This window comes from Pseudophryne corroboree, chromosome 11, assembly GCF_028390025.1.
Source record: "Pseudophryne corroboree isolate aPseCor3 chromosome 11, aPseCor3.hap2, whole genome shotgun sequence".
NCBI lineage: Eukaryota > Metazoa > Chordata > Amphibia > Anura > Myobatrachidae > Pseudophryne > Pseudophryne corroboree.
Window position 1 is genome coordinate 332,538,431 of NC_086454.1, and position 22,834 is coordinate 332,561,264.

General features: G+C 50.1%; 1 protein-coding gene across 5 annotated transcripts in view; it reads right to left on the reverse strand.

Moving 5' to 3' along the window:
* Positions 1-22,834, reverse strand: part of NLRC5 (NLR family CARD domain containing 5) — a 253,349-nt gene that overhangs the window by 87,417 nt on the left and 143,098 nt on the right. For all 5 annotated transcript variants that reach the window (XM_063945766.1, XM_063945765.1, XM_063945768.1 and 2 more), the window contains exons 36-39: positions 21,455-21,541; positions 21,293-21,376; positions 13,929-14,012; positions 4,968-5,051 (exon numbers count right to left, since the gene is read on the reverse strand). In XM_063945766.1, coding sequence (XP_063801836.1) covers positions 4,968-5,051; positions 13,929-14,012; positions 21,293-21,376; positions 21,455-21,541 — 339 coding nt within the window. The remainder of the gene's footprint in view (positions 1-4,967; positions 5,052-13,928; positions 14,013-21,292; positions 21,377-21,454; positions 21,542-22,834) is intronic.

Consider the following 22,834-nt stretch of genomic DNA (forward strand, 5'->3'; position numbering starts at 1 on the left):
ATCCTACTGCAAAGCGGATAACTGAGGCCTTGGCATCCTGGGTGGTGAGAAACGTGGTTCCGGTATCCATCATTACTGCAGAGCCAACTAGAGACTTGTTGGAGGTACTGTGTCCCCGGTACCAAATACCATCTAGGTTCCATTTCTCTAGGCAGGCGATACCGAAAATGTACACAGACCTCAGAAAAAGAGTCACCAGTGTCCTAAAAAATGCAGCTGTACCCAATGTCCACTTAACCACGGACATGTGGACAAGTGGAGCAGGGCAGGGTCAGGACTATATGACTGTGACAGCCCACTGGGTAGATGTATGGACTCCCGCCGCAAGAACAGCAGCGGCGGCACCAGTAGCAGCATCTCGCAAACGCCAACTCTTTCCTAGGCAGGCTACGCTTTGTATCACCGCTTTCCAGAATACGCACACAGCTGAAAACCTCTTACGGCAACTGAGGAAGATCATCGCGGAATGGCTTACCCCAATTGGACTCTCCTGTGGATTTGTGGCATCGGACAACGCCAGCAATATTGTGTGTGCATTAAATCTGGGCCAATTCCAGCACGTCCCATGTTTTGCACATACCTTGAATTTGGTGGTGCAGAATTTTTTAAAAAACGACAGGGGCGTGCAAGAGATGCTGTCGGTGGCCAGAAGAATTGCGGGACACTTTCGGCGTACAGGCACCACGTACAGAAAACTGGAGCACCACCAAAAACTACTGAACCTGCCCTGCCATCATCTGAAGCAAGAAGTGGTAACGAGGTGGAATTCAACCCTCTATATGCTTCAGAGGTTGGAGGAGCAGCAAAAGGCCATTCAAGCCTATACAATTGAGCACGATATAGTAGGTGGAATGCACCTGTCTCAAGTGCAGTGGAGAATGATTTCAACGTTGTGCAAGGTTCTGATGCCCTTTGAACTTGCCACACGTGAAGTCAGTTCAGACACTGCCAGCCTGAGTCAGGTCATTCCCCTCATCAGGCTTTTGCAGAAGAAGCTGGAGGCATTGAAGGAGGAGCTAACACGGAGCGATTCCGCTAGGCATGTGGGACTTGTGGATGCAGCCCTTAATTCGCTTAACAAGGATTCACGGGTGGTCAATCTGTTGAAATCAGAGCACTACATTTTGGCCACCGTGCTCGATCCTAGATTTAAAGCCTACCTTGGATCTCTCTTTCCGGCAGACACAGGTCTGCTGGGGTTGAAAGACCTGCTGGTGACAAAATTGTCAAGTCAAGCGGAACGCGACCTGTCAACATCTCCTCCTTCACATTCTCCCGCAACTGGGGGTGCGAGGAAAAGGCTCAGAATTCCGAGCCCACCCGCTGGCGGTGATGCAGGGCAGTCTGGAGCGACTGCTGATGCTGACATCTGGTCCGGACTGAAGGACCTGACAACGATTACGGACATGTCGTCTACTGTCACTGCATATGATTCTCTCAACATTGATAGAATGGTGGAGGATTATATGAGTGACCGCATCCAAGTAGGCACGTCACACAGTCCGTACTTATACTGGCAGGAAAAAGAGGCAATTTGGAGGCCCTTGCACAAACTGGCTTTATTCTACCTAAGTTGCCCTCCCACAAGTGTGTACTCCGAAAGAGTGTTTAGTGCCGCCGCTCACCTTGTCAGCAATCGGCGTACGAGGTTACATCCAGAAAATGTGGAGAAGATGATGTTCATTAAAATGAATTATAATCAATTCCTCCGCGGAGACATTGACCAGCAGCAATTGCCTCCACAAAGTACACAGGGAGCTGAGATGGTGGATTCCAGTGGGGACGAATTGATAATCTGTGAGGAGGGGGATGTACACGGTGATATATCGGAGGGTGAAGATGAGGTGGACATCTTGCCTCTGTAGAGCCAGTTTGTGCAAGGAGAGATTAATTGCTTCTTTTTTGGGGGGGGTCCAAACCAACCCGTCATATCAGTCACAGTCGTGTGGCAGACCCTGTCACTGAAATGATGGGTTGGTTAAAGTGTGCATGTCCTGTTTTGTTTATACAACATAAGGGTGGGTGGGAGGGCCCAAGGACAATTCCATCTTGCACCTCTTTTTTCTTTTCTTTTTCTTTGCATCATGTGCTGATTGGGGAGGGTTTTTTGGAAGGGACATCCTGCGTGACACTGCAGTGCCACTCCTAGATGGGCCCGGTGTTTGTGTCGGCCACTAGGGTCGCTAATCTTACTCACACAGTCAGCTACCTCATTGCGCCTCTTTTTTTCTTTGCGTCATGTGCTGTTTGGGGAGGGTTTTTTGGAAGGGACATCCTGCGTGACACTGCAGTGCCACTCCTAGATGGGCCCGGTGTTTGTGTCGGCCACTAGGGTTGCTAATCTTACTCACACAGCTACCTCATTGCGCCTCTTTTTTTCTTTGCGTCATGTGCTGTTTGGGGAGGGTTTTTTGGAAGGGACATCCTGCGTGACACTGCAGTGCCACTCCTAGATGGGCCCGGTGTTTGTGTCGGCCACTAGGGTCGCTAATCTTACTCACACAGCTACCTCATTGCGCCTCTTTTTTTCTTTGCGTCATGTGCTGTTTGGGGAGGGTTTTTTGGAAGGGACATCCTGCGTGACACTGCAGTGCCACTCCTAGATGGGCCCGGTGTTTGTGTCGGCCACTAGGGTCGCTTATCTTACTCACACAGCGACCTCGGTGCAAATTTTAGGACTAAAAATAATATTGTGAGGTGTGAGGTATTCAGAATAGACTGAAAATGAGTGTAAATTATGGTTTTTGAGGTTAATAATACTTTGGGATCAAAATGACCCCCAAATTCTATGATTTAAGCTGTTTTTTAGTGTTTTTGGAAAAAAACACCCGAATCCAAAACACACCCGAATCCGACAAAAATAATTCGGTGAGGTTTTGCCAAAACGCGTTCGAACCCAAAACACGGCCGCGGAACCGAACCCAAAACCAAAACACAAAACCCGAAAAATTTCAGGCGCTCATCTCTATACAGAACTCAAGGTTCTGTTCTTGGGCCTCTCATAGTCTCCCTCTAAACATCCTTTTATGTGAGCTCATCAGCTCTTTTGGCCTCCAGTATCATCTCTATACTGATGGCACTCAGATCTCCCTCTCCTCCCCTCATTCTTCCTCCACTCTCCTCACTCATACCTCCATCTTGTCTCTGCTATTTCCTCCTGGATGTACCAGCACTTAGACTTCATCAGCTTGCTGATAATCTTCCCACCCTCCTGAATAATCTCACCTGCAACAATTTCATTATCTATTGACTGCACCACCATTTCCTCTAGCATGCAAATTAGCTGTCTTTGAGTTATTTTTGACTCCTCCCTCTTCTTCAAACCTAGTAGTCCTGGTATTTACATATCAACAATATCTACAGGATGAGAACCTTTCCACCTTGGAGGCAACTAAGACCATTGCGTAATGGTCATCTCCAGACTGGACGATTGTAACCTTCTCTTATATGGCCTCCCTGTCTCCCACATCTCTCTTCACCTCTGCGCTGCTGCCCAGTTCATTTTCCTCTCCAAACGTGCTATGTCTGCCTACACTCTCATACAAGCCCTAGACTGGTTCCCCTTCAAAACCAAATTCAAACTTCTCAAACACACTTAAAAAGCCCTCACCTAATCCTCGCCATTTACATCTCTGACTTAATCTCCCTTCACACTCCCGTCCACCCTCTCCGCTTCACAAATGAATGCCACCTCCTCTTCTAATTGAGTACTTTCTCCCACTTGCGCCTCCAGGATTTTGCCTGTGCGGCTCCCTACCACTGAAACTCTCTCCCTCTATCAGACTCTCCACCTTTCTACAACACTTCCAACGGGCCCACTTCTTTATCACAGCCTTCCAGCTCTCATCCTGACCCTCTGCTCTATAGTCCTTGCTTACTGACTCCCCCTTCTGTGTCATCCCTGTTTGTCTGCCTCTGCCCACATAATACTAATAATAACACTACTAATACTACTACTACTACTAATATTATTATTTATAAAGATACCAGCATTACAAAAGAACTTGCAGGAGCATTTTGCACTTAGCATACGCATCTCAGCACATATGTGGTACGTTCTAGGCAGACATTCGATGGCTACCCTGTCCACTTCATAAATGCTGAACTTAGTTTATTTGTATTTTATATTGCACAGGGCTATGGCACTAGGCCAATTTGACAATAGGTCACCCAGACAATATAAGCATTTATTGTTTTACAAATGCAAAATGATTGGTCTGCCATAAAAAGATCATTACAATTAGAGACAAATATGGATGTATAGACATCATGATATAGAACTTGAAGCAGGATCACAAAACTCATCTCTAGAAATACTCTGTACTACTGTGAGCAATCTGATGGTAGCTACAGGGTCTACTAGCTCTGTCCACATCAAACCTTGTTACATTTTACAGACAAAGGTGGTCATTCCGAGTTGATCGCTAGCTGTTTTCGGTCGCTGCGCAGCGATGAGGCAAAAAAACGGCACTTCTGCGCATGCGTATGCGGCGCAATGCGCACACGCGTCATACTATTACAACGAACGATGTATTTTCACACAAGGTCTAGCGAAGCTTTTCAGTTGCACTGCTGGCCGCAGAGTGATTGACAGGAAGAGGGCGTTTCTGGGTGTCAACTGACCGTTTTCAGGGAGTGTTCGTAAAAACGCAGGCGTGCCAAGGAAAACGCAGGCGTGGCTGGGCGAACGCAGGGCGTGTTCAGGACGTCAAAACAGGAACTGAACAGTCTGAAGTGATCGCAAGCGCTGAGTAGGTCTGAAGCTACTCGGAAACTGCACAAAATTATTTTGTAGCCGCTCTGCGATCCTTTCGTTCGCACTTCTGCTAAGCTAAAATACACTCCCAGTGGGAGGCGGTATAGCGTTTGCACGGCTGCTAAAAACAGCTAGCGAGCGATCAACTCGGAATGACCACCAATGTCTTTATTGGGATATGAGTGACAGTACATTAAAAATGCTTTCTTACCTGAGAGCTTTTAATTGGGGCATTTGCGGAAGAACTTTTGCTAGACAAACAATTGCTTCAGTTTCAAACCGAATTCCTGATAAACTGAAAAAGAATAAAAAAAATTAAAGGGAAACATTATTATAATAATAATAATAATTATTATTATTATTATACAGTATTATTTATATAAGGCCAGCATAATCTGCAGTATTGTACAGCTGGGAACAAACACATTAACAAACAAGACTGGATAATAATAACAAGACACAGAGGTAAGAGGACCCTGCCTGCAAACTTACAAACTGCAAGGAAACATGTTAGATCATTCTTGTCACTGTTGTTCTTCTCTCCGGGTGAAGCCTGGAGAGGAGATGCAGCTGACAGATTTGGGGACGAGGACAGGCTCTCCAGGGCATATGGCCCCGCCCTCAACACATCAAAATGCCATGAGGGGTGGGTCTAAATGATGCAATTGCCATCATTTAGCCCCACCCCCTATACATGGATCCGAATTTCCCAACTTCATCTCACCATCCTGTCGGCTTTGTTAGGAAGAAGGTGCGATGTAGGAGATCGGTCTACTCTTGCGGGGGTGTTGGGGTCTACTCAAAAAATCAGGAGTCTCCCACAACTTCCCGGGAGGGTTACAAGCAGAGCCGGATTAAGAAGGGGGGGGGGTCCCGGGGATACGTACCCCGGGCCCCCCTTTCCAAAAGGGCCGCCCCCTGCTACACCACAGATCGGATCTCTCTTCCGATCCGATCTGTGGTGCTGCGCTCCCGTCCGAACTGCAGCCGTACAGACAGGACAGCTGAGCGACGGCTCAGCTGTCCAATAATGTATGACTGAAGTAGGCTGCCCCAATGGCTGAGCGGCAGGCTGCTTCACTCATACATGATTGGAGAGCTGAGCCGTCGCTCAGCTGTGTGTGCGGTTGCCGGGGACGGGAGCGGAGTTGATGGCTGTGGCTGGTATGTGATCTGACACCCCCCCTCCCCGACACCCCCCTTCTCTTGAACAGGGGCCCCTCTGTCTTAAGTGCCCCGGGCCCCCCATTGTCTTAATCCGGCTCTGGTTACAAGTATGAGTTAGATCAGTGGTTCTCAAGCTCGGTCCTCAGGACCCCACACAGTGCATGTTTTGCAGCTATCCCAGCAGGTGCACAGGCAGGGCCGGTGCAAGGTCTCTCGGCACCCTAGGCAAAACTTCTGCCTACTGCCCCTTCCCCCTACCTGCCCTTCAGGAGAAAGGCATACTGTTGCTCCCCCCCACCCCGTCTGTTGTATGGCTGCTCCCCTCTCCCCATCTCCCCAGCCTGTGTGGGCTCTTGCTGCCCCCCCCCCCCCACCACACTTTTTTAACTGTCTTCTGTTCTATCACCCCCACACCATCTGTGTGCATGCCAGCTACTCCACTCCGCCCCCCCCCCCCCCTCCCGACTGCTGCTGTCCCCCTCTTTTCTTATTACATGCAGAGAGTGCACTGTGCAGCCACCTTACCTGCAGACTGCAGTGCAGAGTTGGGACTGAGTAGTGTGTGAAAGAGCCTGGAATGAAGAGCAGCGCCGCATGTCACCTCCAGCCAGGACTCCAGGAGCTGTCAAAGTTACTGCCTGTGCCAGGTGGAGCTGGATGCTGCAATACAGGAGCTTGGCAGTTGCGGCTATTGTAGATACGAGGGCCAGGGGGAGTGCGGCTGCTATGAGATGTAGGACCACACTACCTTTTTCATGCAGCTGTAACAGGCCGCCCCTTCAGGTCCCGGCGCCCCTAGGCGCCGGAGTGTGTGTTACAGCCCGTAACACACACTCCGGTTTTTCCCGGATGGCAAAAAGCCGGACAAACTTTGTCCGGCTTTTTGCCATCCGGGAGAAACCGGCAGTGTCTGTCACACAGGATGGCTTTTAGCCGTGTGTGATGCTGTGCGCATGCGCAGCATCATACACGGCTACAGTAAAAACCGATGTGTGTGAAAGCTCCCCTTCACACACATGGTTTACTGGCTCCAAGGACGGCCCGGCGGCCGCCCGGCCGCCGGACCTTCCAGTGGTGAGACCCGGCTGCAACCCGGCAGCCGGGCCGGGGCCGTGCAGTGTGAAGGCACCCTAGCCCTCACACTGTTAACTACAATGCCGGCACGGGAAAAAGCCGTCCGGCTTTTTCCCGGCCGGCAAAAACCGTGTAGTGTGTTTCAGCCCTTCCAGTGGTGAGACCCGGCTGCAACCCGGCAGCCGGGCCGGGGCCGTGCAGTGTGAAGGCACCCTAGCCCTCACACTGTTAACTACAATGCCGGCACGGGAAAAAGCCGTCCGGCTTTTTCTCGGCCGGCAAAAGCCGGGTAGTGTGTTTCAGCACTAAAGCTGCCTAGTGGAAGCTCCGGCCCTGTGCACAGGTGTATTAATTACTCACTGACACATTTTAAAAGGTCCACAGGTGGATCTAATTATTTCACTTGCAATTCTGTGAGGAGACCTGCAAAACATGCACTGTGTGGGGTCCTGAAGACCGAGTTTGAGAACCTGTGAGTTAAATGGATGAGTTTAAGATCCACATTACATATTGGTCCGGCCAGATTGCAGTTGATGTTTATATAATCCAGCCACACAGCAAGGTTGCTGTCTGTTTCCAAAGGTTGCTTTAGTATTGAAAGAGGATATATATAAGTTGTGAGTGAACCGTGTAGAGAGCTACAGTAGTAATCAGGAAGAATTTGATAAGTTGTCTAAAGAAGTGAGTTTTCTCGAAAAAAATTGGAGGCTACATTTCCCTATAGGAAGCAGAGTTCATACAGAGCGGGTAGCTCGAGTTAGGAGATACTTTGAGACAAGTGAAGAAATGTATGTTCGGTGTAGTTTTGTTAAAGGCTTTGTATGTTAGTAGAGGTATTTTATATCGGCTTTGGTAAAGTGCAGGAAACCAGTGTAGAGACTGACAGAGCGGAACAGCAGAAGATAAATTAGTGATGACAGTTAGTCTAGCTGCTGTGTTCAAAAAAGTGTGTAGGGCTAAAGGGCCCTACTCACTGGCCGAGCTGCCCGACGGCGGATACGGCCGACGAGCGACCCGGCGGCGGGGGGGCAGTGACGAGGGGAGTGAAGTTTCTTCACTCCCCCCGTCACGCGGCTGCATTGAAGTGCAGGCAAATATGGACGAGATCGTCCATATTGGCCTGCATGCACAGCCGACGGGAGACCAGCGATGAACGAGCGTGGGGCCGCGCATCGTTCATCGCTGGAGTCTCCACACTGAAAGATATGAACGAGTTCTCGTTCATTTATGAACGAGATCGTTCATATCTTTCAAAAAATCGGCCAGTGTGTAGGGCCTATAAGAGTCTGGCTGGGGGGAGCTCATTAAGAAGGGAATTGCAATAGTCAGTGCAGAAGATAATGAGTTCATGAATTACAGTTTTAGCAGGGTCTTCTGTGAGATACATGTGCAGGGCCAGCACGATGTGGTATGTGGACTCTGCAAAGCAAGGGAGGGGCTGGGCTGGAGAGGTACTGCCACTGCCTTGTCCATTTACCAGGCACCCACAGAGATTTTACCGCATAGCGCTCAGTGGCTCCTCCCCTGCAGTGGGAGCTCGCCCCTGAGCTCCGCCTTCCAGCTCCCGCAACGTGTGTAGGGAGAGCGGTCATGACGTCACGCCACGCGTGAAGAGCTATTGGACGGCGGTGGGCGCAGGAGTGGGGCTTCAGGTAAGTATAGTGCTGTGTCTGTCTGTGTGGCATAATGTGTAAGCAGCATTACTGTGGGCACTATGTGTATAAGGGGCACTACTACTGTGGACATTGTGTATAAGGAGCACTACTACTGTGGACATTATGTGTATAAAGGATACTACTATTGGCATTGTGTATAAGGGACACCACTGTGAGCACTGTGTATAAGGGGCACTACTGTGGGCATTGTGTATAAGGGACACTACTGTGTTGCATTCTGTGTATAAGGGGCACTACTACTGTGGGTACTGTGTGTATAAAGGGGCACTACTACTGTGGGTACTGTGTGTATAAAGGGGCACTACTACTGTGGACATTATGTGTATAAGGAGCTCTACTACTGTGGACATTATGTGTATAAGGGTTACTACTATTGGCATTGTGTATAAGGGACACCACTGTGGGCACTGTGTATAAGGGGCACTACTTTGGGCATTGTGTATAAGGGACACTACTGTGTTACATTATGTGTATAAGGGACACTACTACTGTGGGCATTGTGTGTATAAGGGGCACTACTGTGGACATTATGTGTATAAGGAGCATTACTACTGTGGACATTATGTGTATAAGGGGCACTACTGTGGGCATTGTGTATAAGGGAGACTACTGTGTTGCGTTATGTGTATAAGGGACACTACTACTGTGGGCATTGTGTGTATAAGGGGCACTACTGTGAACATTATGTGTATAAGGGGCACTACCAGAGGCGTCACCGGGTGTGGTGACACCCGGAGCGCACTCTGTATTATCACCCCCCCTCCCCCTCCCGCGGGAGCCGCGGGCGTCCGAAAAGGGGGCGTGACCTAATAAAAAAGGGCGTGGCTTCGCTGATTTTTTCCCCCCCTTCGCTCCGGGGGCATGCCCAGCTTCCCCAAAGATGCTGACTGCCCCCGGAGACTGCTCAGCGTGCAGTGCTGGCTCTTATCTGTGACAGGAGCCGAGTGCTGCAGGGGTTTATCTCACTGCAGCACTCGGCTCCTGTCACTACAGAAGAGCTGGCACTTTGGTGTCACCCCTTCCGATGGGGACACCCAGGTGCGGGCCGTACCCCCCGCACCCGCCTTCTGAGACCACTGGGCACTACTACTGTGGACATTATGTGTATAAGGGGCACTACTATGGGCATGATGTGTAAAGTGCACTACTACCGTGGGCATTATGTGTATAAGCAGTACTACTATTCTGGGCATTATGTGTAAGGGGCACCACTACTGTAGGATTATGTGTAAGAGGCACTACTACTGTGGGCATTATGTGTATAAGGGGCACTATTGTGAGCACTGTGTGTGTAAAAGGGACACTACTGTCGACACTGTGTATAAGGGACACTACTGTGTGGCATAACGGTCATAAGGGGCACTACTGTGTAACATAACATGAATAAGGGGCACTACTGTGTGTCGTAACGTGAATAAGGGGCACTACTATGTGATGTAATATGAATCAGGGACACTATGGGGTCATTCCGAGTCGATCGCACGCTGCCAATTTTCACTGCGCTGCGATCAGGTCTCTACTGCGCATGCGTATGCACGCGCGTCATGCGGGGACAATGCGGATCGTTGCTGAGCTATGGTTTTAACGAAGAATTCATACGCACAGCCGATCGCAAGAAGATTGACAGAAAGAGGGCGTTTATGGGTGTCAACCAGGGCCGTTTCTAGACAATTTGGCTCCCAGTGCGAGATTTCAAAATGCGCCCCCCCCCCCCCCCCCATTGCTATAAAAAAAAATTGCGTGCCCCCCCCCCATATAGCCAGAAAAAAAGCATGCGCGCGCGCTCCCGACAAGGCTGTGTGGCCTGATTGAAATGGGCGTGGTCTCATTACAGTGGGCGTGGCCTCGTCTGATATCACGCCCACCACAGGGGGAAAAAATAAAAATAAAAAAGTCCCCTTTTTACACATTACACCAGGCAAGTGTCCCCATATTACACAGCGCGGCAGGCAGGTGTCCCCATTTTACAAAGCGCGGCAGGCAGGTGTCCCCATTTTACAAAGTGCGGCAGGCAGGTGTCCCCATTTTACAAAGTGCGGCAGGCAGGTGTCCCCATTTTACAAAGTGCGGCAGGCAGGTGTCCCCATTTTACACAGTACGCAGGCAGGTGTCCCCATTTTACACAGTGCGGCAGGCAGGTGTCCCCATTTTACACAGTACGCAGGCAGGTGTCCCCATTTTACACAGTACGCAGGCAGGTGTCCCCATTTTACACAGTACGCAGGCAGGTGTCCCCATTTTACACAGTACGCTGGCAGGTGTCCCCATTTTACACAGTACGCAGGCACGTGCCCCCATTTTACACAGTACGCAGGCAGGTGTCCCCATTTTACACAGTGCGGCAGGTATCCCCATTTTACACAGTGCGGCAGGTGCCCCCATTTTACACAGTGCGGCAGGTATCCCCATTTTACACAGTGCGGCAGGTGCCCCCATTTTACACAGTGCGGCAGGTGCCCCCATTTTACACAGTGCGGCAGGTATCCCCATTTACACAGTGCGGCAGGTGCCCCCATTTTACACAGTGCGGCAGGTATCCCCATTTTACAGAGTGCGGCAGGTATCCCCATTTTACAGAGTGCGGCAGGTATCCCCATTTTACACAGTGCGGCAGGTGCCCCCATTTTACACAGTGCGGCAGGTATCCCCATTTTACACAGTGCGGCAGGTATCCCCATTTTACACAGTGCGGCAGGTGCCCCCATTTTACACAGTGCGGCAGGTGCCCCCATTTTACACAGTGCGGCAGGTATCCCCATTTACACAGTGCGGCAGGTGCCCCCATTTTACACAGTGCGGCAGGTGCCCCCATTTTACACAGTGCGGCAGGTATCCCCATTTTACAGAGTGCGGCAGGTATCCCCATTTTACAGAGTGCGGCAGGTATCCCCATTTTACACAGTGCGGCAGGTGCCCCCATTTTACACAGTGCGGCAGGTGCCCCCATTTTACACAGTGCGGCAGGTATCCCCATTTTGCAGAGTGCAGCAGGTATCCCCATTTTACACAGTGCGGCAGGTGTCAAGTGGGGGGAGGGAGGGGGAGAGAGAGAGAGAGAGAGAGAGAGAAAAAGAATACTTACAACTTGCCGCTCTTCGGGTCCCGCGCGCCGGCCGCCTCCTCTGTAGATGGTTATCTCCAGTCCTCCTCTCCTCCCCCCGAGCGCTCCTGCTCGGGGGGCGGGGCTTCGTGGAATGACGCGTTTGCGTCGTGACGTCACGACGCAAACGCGTCATTCCGCGAAGCCCCGCCCCCCGAGCAGGAGCGCTCGGGGGGAGAGAGAGGGAGGAGAGCAGTGGTCACAAAGTGCCGCGGCGGGCGCCCCGTGCGGTTGCACGGCTCGCCCGCCGCTAGAAACGGCACTGGTGTCAACTGACCGTTTTCTGGGAGTGGTAGGGAAAACGCAGGCGTGTCCGGGCATTTGGAGGGCGGGTCAATTCCGGCATTAAAAAGACTGAAGTGATTGCAAGGGCTGAGTAAGTCCAGACCTACTCAGAAACTGCACAAACTGTTTTTGCAGAGCTCAGCTGCACAGGCGTTCACACACTTGCAAAGCGAAAATACACTCCCCCGTGGGCGGCGACTATGCGTTTGCACGGCTGCTAAAAACAGCTAGCGAGCGTTCAACTCAGAATGAGGGCCAATGTGCGGTGTAATGTAAATAAGATTGTGCTACTGTGTGGTGTAATTTGAATTGGGGGTTCTGTTGTGTGGCCATGCCTCTTCCATGTGAGACCACACCCCTTTTTTTGCAGTGCATGCCTTAGGTGTGCGCTGTCCCTTTATAAAGTATGGGTGGTAGGGTAAAAATTGATAGGGCCCTGTACATGTGTATCATGGAAATGTATGTATTATGGAGACCATACATCAGGCAAGTATTGGGGCAATTTCCCATTCTGCCAATGCCTGAGTTGGGGAAACAGAGAAATCCCACACGTTGGAAATCCTCAGCGTATCTGATCAGCAGAATGGAGAATCGGGCTGTAGATGTAGGACCCGCATAAGATATAACTGACAGGATTTGGTACAGATTGGATGTGGGAAACTAATAGGCCCTACACACTGGCCGACCCGCCACCGAGCTGCCCGACGGCGGATACGGCCGACGAGCGACCCGACGGCGGGGGGGCAGTGACGGGGGGAGTGAAGTTTCTTCACTCCCCCCGTCACCCGACTGCATTGAAGTGCAGGCAAATATGGACGAGTTCGTCCATATTGGCCTGCATGTACAGCCGACGGGGGACCAGCGATGAACGAGCGCGGGGCCGCGCATCGTTCATCGCTGGAGCCCCCACACTGAAATATATGAACGAGTTCTAGTTCATTTATGAACGAGATCGTTCATATCTTTCTAACAAATCGGCCAATGTGTAGGGCCTATAAGAATAGTTCTGAGTCAAGGCTGACATCTAGGCAGCAAGCTGGAGGGTAGTGTTTAGTGTTGTGTTGTCAGCAGACATAGGAATGTCAGTTCGGTACTATACAGTAGCTTCTCTAGACCGGCGGGAATACTTACTAGCTCACGTTCTAAAAAATGTAGTCAAATGCAGTAGAGGGGTCTATGAGAGCGGCTACTGGCCTTTAGATTTACCAGTGATCAATTCAATGATCCCCTTGATGCTAACAACAAAAGCTTGCCTGAATTGGGTAACATACTGTAGGTTACATAAGGAAAGAAGGTGTGTGAGGGGCGGTGGTTGGCGACAGACTGGACGGCAATCTTAGCGAGTTTTGGTCAATATTATTCTACAGAAGAGAATAGGAGTAATAACTGTATGCCTGCATAACGATAGGAAGATGGAGAGGCCGCAGATACTTATTTATATTAGTTGAGCATGTATTACCAGGATTATACATGCATGTTGGACGTCATTCAGGTCCAGTTGGATACGTGCCCTGATACACAAAGTAACGATGTTTGGTACTTTGCGCATGCGCAAATGGGTCCTGAGATATAGGACACAGGGATGGCGTCAGTGATTGACAGTCTGATGCTGTGTGGGAGAGGGGAGGGGGCTGTTAGGGATGGTGGGGGATTTATCAAACCTTTTAAAGTGGCAGATTCTAGCTTTCATTTTTTTATAGACTGTAATATATAAATTATACTAGAAACTACGTATTGGTTGCTATGGGCAACAACTCCACTGGTCCTCTTCAGATGGTTTGAAAGATCTCCTCCTAGGTGTGGTCAAAATAAAAAGGAGGAAAGTGACTGAAAACCCTGATTCAGTGTATAAATGTCAGTGTATACTTACTCCATGCTCTCCATGTTGGTACAGCGAGCCAAACTCTCTGCCAGATAATAAACACCTGCATGGGTTATATTGTTATTGCCAAGCCTGAAAAAGAAACCATAAATACACAAAAACAATATATCTATTTGAATGATTTATTAATTCAATCAGAATATGCACATTGTGTTTTATTCAATGTATTGTCTTGATAATGCCAATCACAACACCCCCTTTGTATTATGGAGGTAATTCAGAGACAGAGTTGATCGCAGCAGCAAAACCATGCTGCACTGCAGGGGGGGCAGATATAACATGTGCAGAGAGAGTTAGATTTGGGTGGGTTATATTGTTTCTGTGCAGGGTAAATACTGGCTGCTTTATTTTTACACTGCAATTTAGATTTAAGATTGAACTCACCACACCCAAATCTAACTCTCTCTGCACATGTTATATCTGCTCCACCTGCAGTGCACATGGGGCCTAATTCAGACCTGATTGTAGCCCTGCAAAATTTTGCAAGGCTACGATCAGGCACACTGACATGCGGGGGGACGCCCAGCACAGGGCTAGCCTGCCCCGCATGTCAGGCCCCCTCCCTCGCAGAAGCACAAAAGCATTGCCCAGCGGCAATTCTTTTGCACTTCAGGAGTAGCTCCCGGCCAGCGCAGCTTTTGCGTGCTGACCGGGAGCTACTCGTCGCTGCCCGGGGTCTCAGCGCCTGCGTGTGATGTCACGCAGCCGCTTCGGCCCGCCCCTCCCCTCCCACAAAACGGCGGCCATTGCACCGCCCCCTCCCACCCAGCGACTGCTTCTGCCTGTCACTCAGGCAGAGGCAATCGCTAGGCAATGACGGCCGTCGGCTGTCAGCCATGCGCCGGCGCACTTCTGACCTGATCGCTGAGCTGCGATGAAAGGCAGTGTGCGATCAGGTCAGAATGACCCCCATGGTTTTGCCCAACTGCTAACAAATGTGCTGCTACGATCAGGTCTGAATTAGGCCCTATGAACCCTGCATGCACTAAAGTCTATAGATGATTTATTAATAAAAAATAATAATAATAATAATAATAATAATAATAATAATAATGATTTTATTAATACAGCGCTCTTCCTCTCATAGGACTCAAGGGGCTTTACAGTCATCAAAAGCACAGCACATGGGGGGTCATTCTGAGTTGATCGCTAGCTGCTGTTGTTCACAGCGCAGCGATCAGTGAAAAAAACGGCTAATATGCGCATGCGTATGCACTGCAATGCGCACACGCGACGTACGGGTACAAAGTCCTTTGAGGTTTTGCACAGGTTCTAGCAAAGCTTTCAGTCGCACGAAGATTGACATGAAGTGGGCGTTTCTGGGTGTCAACCGACCGTTTTAAGGGAGAGCTTAGAAAAACGCAGGCGTGTCGGGGAAAACGCAGGCGTGGCTGGGCAAACGCTGGGCGGGTGTGTGACGTCAAAAGCCGTCCCCTCCGTCGTTAGAATCAACGCACACGAAGAGTAACTACAGGGCTGGTCTTGTTTTGCACAAAACCATTTTTCAGGCGCTCTGCTGCACAGGCGTTCGCACTTCTGCAAAGCCAAAATACACTCCCCGGTGGGAGGCGGCATAGCGTTTGCACGGCTGCTAAAAACTGCCAGCGAGCGATCAACTCGGAATGACCCCCATTGTACAGAGGATTTAGTATTACAGCCAATCAAAAACCACACAGAAATAATAAAGGGAAACTCTAGAGAGTAGAACTTGGGAGGATTTATACACTGATTCATAAGATATGAAAATAAATGATGTTCTATTGCTAAATATTTCTGATTCTTTATAGAGGGAGAACATGAAGCGATAGGCGAGAGATAAAATAGCAAAAATACCATTTCAAAGACTGTGCTAGATAAGTGAATGGAGCTGATTGGTTGCTTTTAGCAATTTCTCCACTTTATCTCTCTCCAAGCCTTGATACATCTCCCCCCAGACTGCCTTTGGATGACTTGTGTTGCCAAGGTGACGGGTGGAAATTGGGGGTGATTCAGACCTGATGCGGCATATGCGGGGGGACGCCCAGTACAGGGCTAGACAGGCCCGGCCCTGCCCCCCTGCACGAGTGTAAAAGCATCGCACGGCGGCGAAGCTCTCGCACCCTCCAAGTAGCTCCCTATCTGCGCAGCCTAGCTGCGCTGGCAGGCGGCTACCTGCCGCGTTCTGGGTCGCAGCGGCTTGCGTGTTCAGACCGAACCCCACCAACGGCGTTCTAATGCCGTTGGCACGCCCCCTCGGTTGTGGTATACAAGGTCGACAGTAACTAGGTCGGCCACTATTGGTCGACAGTAACTAGGTCGACAGGGTCTCTAGGTCGACAGGGTGTCTAGGTCAACATGGTCTAGGTTGACAGGTCAAAAGGTCGACACGAGTTTTTTTATGTTTTTTGGTGTCATTTTCTCTATACAGTGACCAGGAACCCCAAATAGTGCACCGCGTCCCCTCGTATGGCGAGCGCTGCACTCGGCACAGGTTACTATTCCCAATTGTAGTCTACGTGGATCGTTACGTATGAAAAAGGTAAAAAAATGGGATTTTAATACCTACCGGTAAATCCCTTTTCTCGTAGTCCATAAGGGATATTGGGGGAAACTAGTACGATAGGGACGTCCCAAAGCTTCCAGAATGGGCGGGAACGTGCGGGGACTGCTGCAGCACCGCCTGCCCAGACTGGGTATCCTCTTTGGCCAGGGTATCAAATTTGTAGAACTTCACAAAAGTGTTCTTCCCCGACCAGGTAGCCGCTCGGCATAGTTGCAAGGCCGAGACTCCACGGGCAGCCGCCCAGGAAGAGCCCACCGATCTAGTAGAGTGTGCCTTCAGAGATGTAGGATCAGGCAAGGCTGCCGACACATAGGCCTGATGGATAGTAAGCCGAATCCAATGAGCAATAGACTGCTTTCAAACAGCGCAGCCATTCTTCTGCGCATCATAGAGCACGAACAAGGAATCCGTCTTTCTGACCAGAGCTGTACGCTTGACATAGATCTTCAAGGCCCGCACAGCATCCAATATCTCCGGAGAAGCAGAAGTGTCAGAACTGGACGGAACCACAATAGGTTGATTCAAGTAGAATGCAGAGACGACCTTCGGCAGGAACTGCTGTCTAGTCTGGAGCTCTGCTCTGTCCTCGGAAAAGAGCAAGTAGGGACTTTTACACTATAAGGCCCCCAATTCTGAAGCACGTTGAGCAGAAGCCAGGGCCAGTAACATCACCGTCTTCCACGTGAGGTACTTGTCTTCTACCGTCATCAGAGGTTTAAACCAGGAGGACTGTAGAAAGGTCAACACTACATCCAAATCCCAGGGTGCCGTAGGCGGCACAGAGGGAGGTTGTATGTGGAGTACTCCTTGCAAGAAGGTCTGAACTTCTGGCAATACTGCCAAATTCTTCTGAAAGAAAATGGAAAGAGCTGAAATCTGGACCTTAATGTCTGCCCTTATTCACAGCAGCCTGCAGGAAATGTAGGAAATGACCCAAGTGAAACTCTGCAGGTGGATACATGTGTTCCTTGCACCAAGAGACATATCTCCTCCAGATATGATGATCACAGGTTTCCTGGCCTGAACCATGGTTGCAATAACCTTCCTGGAAAGGCCCTTGTGAGCTAGGATGTTCCGCTCAACTTCATGCCGTCAAACAAGTCACCGTAAGTCCGGGTAGACAAACGGTCCTTGTTGAAGAAGATCTCTTCTGAGTGGTAGAGGCCAAGGGTCTTCGACGGACAGGTCCAGAAGATCTGCATACCATGCCCTCCAAGGCCAATCCAGGGCAATTAGAATTGCCTGGATACCTTGATTCCTGATTCGCTTGAGCACTCTTGGGAGCAATGGGATCGGAGGAAACAGGTAGACCAGCCGGTACGGCCAAGGCGACACCAGTGGGTCCTCTGCCCTCTCCTGAGGGTCCCTGGTCCGTGAGCAATAGCAGGGAAGCTTCTTGTTGAGACGAGAAGCCATCATGTCTATTTGTGGGCAGCCCCACCGGTCGATGATCTGCTGGAACAACAGATGGTGGAGCCCCCACTCCCCCGGGTGGAGATAGTGATGAAGTCCGCTTCCCAGTTGTCCACACCCGGAATGAAGATTGCTGACATGGCTCTTGCATTTCTTTCCGCCCAGAGGAGTATCTTTGACACCTCTCGCATGCAGGCTCTGCTTTTGTCCTTCGATTGATATATGCCACCGCCATGGCGTTGTCTGACTGTATCTGGATCGCGTGATCCTTGAGCAGAGGAGAGGCTTGAAGCAGAGCATTGTAGATCGCTCGAAGTTCAAGAATGTTGATTGGAGGGAGGCTTTCGTGGGCTGACCACTTGCCCTGGAACTGCGCCCCTTGGGTGACAGCTCCCCATCCTCTCGGACTCGCATCCATCGTGAGGAGGGTCCAATCCTGAATCCCGAAACTCCGGCCTTCCAGGTGATTGGAGGACTGTAGCTACCACAGGCGGGAAATCCTGGTCTGAGGTGACAGCTGAATCATCTGGTGCATCTGGAGATGCAATCCGGACCACTTGCTCAGGAGATCCAACTGAAACATTCTGCCATGGAACCTTCCATACTGGATTGCCTCGTAAGAGGCAACCATCTTTCCCAACAACCTTATGCAGAGAGGTACGGACACTCGAGTAGATCGGAGCACCATGCGAACCATCTCCTGAAGTGTTTTCGCCTTGTCCTCTGGTAGAAATACCTTCTGGGCCACAGGAACAGGAGCCTCTGAGTTGGCTTCAGGCGGGACTTCTGTAAGTTGAGAATCCACCCATGGTCGGACAGAAGACGGATGGTGCGGTTGATATGGAACAACAAAATCTCCCTCGATCTTGCCTTTATCAGAAGATCATCGAGGTAAGGGACTACATTGACCCCCTGGATCCAGAGTCTCTGCCATCACCTTCGTGAATACCTTCGGGGCTGTTGACAGGCCGAAGGGCAGTGCTTGGAACTGGAAGTGATCGTCTAGCAGGGCAAACCGCAGGTACACCTGATGAGGAGGCCAAATCGGAATATGGAGATAGGCGTCCTTGATATCCAAGGAGACTATAAATTCCTGTTCTTCCATTCCCGCAATTTCTGCTTGCAAGGATTCCATTTTGAACTTGAACACCCTCAAAAAAGGATTCAAGGATATCAGATTCAGAATGGGTCTGACCGAACCGTCTGGCTTCGGCACCACAAATAGGTTTGAGTAAAACCCTTTGCCGCATTGCGGTAGTGGTACAGGAACAATGACGTGGGACTGGACCAATTTTCAGATAGCCTGTTGCAGCGTAACCTGCATATCCTCCAAAGCTGGTAAGCTTGATTTTAAAAATCGTTGAGGAGGAGTACTGTCGAACTCAATCTTATAGCCTTGAGAAACGAGCTCCCTGACCCAGACATCCTCGCAGGAGGTCTCGCAGACATGGCTGGAGTGACACAGTCGAGCTCCCACCTCAAGATCCCCTCGGGGTGGGTGGGCACCGTCACGCTGAGGCCTTAGTGGAAGCAGAACCGGTGGACTGTTCCTGAGAACTGGTGCTTACAGGTTTACGAGACCTACCTCTGGCCGCATTGGAGGAACCTCTGGCCTTAGATCGAAATCTGTGAGACTGAAAGGACTGGACAGACTGCCCCGGATTGGAGCGTCTTGCCAGCGGGGCCCCAGAGGGGAGGAACGTGGATTTCCCAGCCGTAACTTTGGAAATCCAGATATCCAATTCGACCCCAAAAAGCCATTCCCCCGAAAAGGGGAGAGATTCCACACTACGTTTGGATTCTGCGTCCGCAATCTACTGATGCAACCACAAGGCCCTGCGCGCTGACACTGCCATGGCAGACGTCCAAGCATTAATGTTCCCCATCTCCTTGAGGGAATCACAGAGGACACGTGTAGTGTCCTGAATGTGCTTCAGTAGGGTGACCTTAGTAACTAAGGGCATATCCCCCGAAAGATCGGCCCTGAATTTGAATGGCCCAAGAATGAATGGCATGGGTCATTCAGCAACCCGCAATAACCGGTCTTTGTGAGAGGCCGGCTGCATTGTATACAGACTTGAGGGTAGTCTCTATCTTCCGATCCCCAGTATCCTTCATGGTAAAGGAGCCTGGGGCGGGCAGCACTGCCTTTTTAGACAGACGAGAGACTGAGCCATCCATGCCAGGGAGTTCCTCCCAAAATTTTCTACTTTCAGGAGCAAACGGGAAAGTACGCAAAAACTTTTTGGACATTTGGAATTTTTTGTCTGGATTTTACAAGACCTGTTTGTATAAGTTATGTAACTCTGGAGAATCGGGGAAAGTGACATTGGGCTTATAGAAACGACTGCTGTGATGCAGCATGATCCAGCGTGTCTGTGAGGCAGGAAGCGCTGTGTGTGTGCTGTAGATGGCTGCTGTAAGCAGAGGAAGGCGCCAAAATGCTGCTGGTCCCGCTCTGAGGAAGCTCCGCCCCCTCCAATGGCACCATAGCTTTATATCTTATTTATACTGGCAAAGTCTCCAAATAAGCTTAAAACCTCACAAGTGCTTAGTTAAACAGTTTTGTGCCAGTGCACACACGATGAATCCTAGCGGGCCCCCTAGGGAGGGTCCCGTACGCCGCGCCCGTGGTCAGCCGCACTTTGAACCGGGGACCCCCCTAGCAGGGTCCCTGGTTTGTACTCACCACCAATGTCACCTTCAGGCAGCGTTAGGGGTGTGTGGCGTGCTGCGGCTGTGACAGCCAAGGCGCAGTGCCCCGCTGAACAAACAGCCCCTCAGGACGGTGGTCCTGCAGTGGGGAAGCGGCTCTGCACCTCGTATGGCCGGTGACCATCCCCCCCCTAACTCCCACGGCACAGGTCTGCTGTTGGCCAGACAGTATACCGAAAAAAATAAAAGTTTTAAATTAAATTGAAGAAAACTCTATGGATGTGCATCCTCTCCTTAGGGCACTTTTTTTTTTAAAACCGCCTGTGGGAGGGGCATAGAGGGGAGGAGCCAGCACACCCAGTTGAAGTAATTTAAAGTGCACTGGCTCCTTTGGACCCCGTCTATACCCATCGTACTAGTTTCCCCCGGTATCCCTTATGGATGCTAGAAAGAAATTTTTTTTTTTTAAACTCATGTCGACCTTTTGACCTGTCGACCTAGAACATGTCGACCTAGAGACCCTGTCAACCTAGTTACTGTCGACCAATAATTGTCGACCTAGTTACTGTCGACCTAGTTATTTCAGTGCGATCTGTGTAGGTTTTATATATAAAATAAATAGTGTGAACATTACCAGATTTATGTCCGAACATGAAATGAATGAATCACTTAATTAACGTAAGGGCCTCCCATTCAATACAATTCCATAATGTGTTCATTATCATCATTATTTTATTCTTACATTAGCTTCCTTATTAATGACGCCTGCGGAAATCCTTGGAACAAAGTGGGGAGAGTGGCGTCATCCAGCGCCATAGATTGTAAGCTGTTGGAGACAGAGAACAGTGTTATATAACGTGCCAGGAGTGATTGTGCCGGGGTCGTTACTTAAGGAACTCCTTACTGTATCTCCTGCAGCTCCGGACACTGGGATAACTCTGCAATAAATTGTCTTCCTCCAGCAGAAGTCACCAAAAAGCATCCGGATACACTAAATAAAAAGTAAAGGGACGTGTTACTGGATTCTAGAGATGGCAGTTATACATATAATTAATAGGAGTCGTATGCAGGGCTGACATCAGAAATTGCGGGGCCCGGGACTGACAAAATAGGCAGGGCCCTTCCCCCCCACTGTAGAATAGCACCAGTTAACACACGTGTGTGTGTGTATTATATACACACACATACATGCATATATACATGTGCGCTGTCCGTAGGGCCCGGAATGCTGATGCCTCTGCCTGCCCGCCTCCATCCCCGCTGTTCTGCTGCTCTCCTCCGTCCTCCTGCAGCTGTATTGAAAACGTCCCTCCCAAAATGGCCACCGCCACAGAGAAGACAGTTATTTAAGATACTAGAGGGCTCCTCTAGTATCTTGAATAACTGTCTCCTATGTGGCGGTGGCCATTTTGGGAGGGAAGTTTTCAATACAGTGCTGCTGGAGGGTCGGAGGACAGCGGCAGAACAGTGGGGACGACAGCCGAATGGCGGGGACGGCGGCGGGCGGGCAGGTGGCTGCATGAGCATCCCGGGCCCTCCTCTCTCTGTCAGAGAGGTTGGGCCCGGGACAGCTGTGCCCCCAGCGCCCCCCTGATGGCGGCCCTGGTCGTATGCAAAGAGGTATGTATCAAAGGACGATGGAGAGCAGAAGGCGTGTTGGCTGTAATGTCTCATCCATCCCGTGCAGAGTGATAAATGCAGTGATATATACATCGGCGGTATGTATGTAGGTATCAGTGCACATAACATAAGAAGGATCATACGTCTCGTCTACTCCTATGTGACTACAGCTCCCACATCTTGACTACTGGTTTCATAGCCGTTATTTTCACTCATCTTCCCTAGGATAGGCCTAACGCACTAGCCTTATGAAGACATGTACTAAGCAGTGATAAAAGTGGAGAAGTGAGCCAGTGGAGAAGCTGCCCATGGCAACCAATCAGCATTGACGTAACATTTAGAATTTGCATACTATAAATGTATACAGAGCAGCTGATTGGTTGCCATGGGCAACTTCTCCACAGGCTCACTTCTCCACTTTTATCATTGCTTAGTACATGTCCCTCTTATCCTTGAAGCAAGAGATCTACCTAAAAACAGGTATGTTTATGCATATGTGCAACTTTGCAATTCCGTCAAAATTCCTCCACTAAATTTAGCCTACATGAGATACCTCCTTAGGCCCAGTAACACCCCTTCAGGCACAAGTGGAGAGGCATACAGCTCCGTCTTACCAATACTTGTGTACTGTCAATGGGGGTCATTCCGAGTTGATCTCTCACTG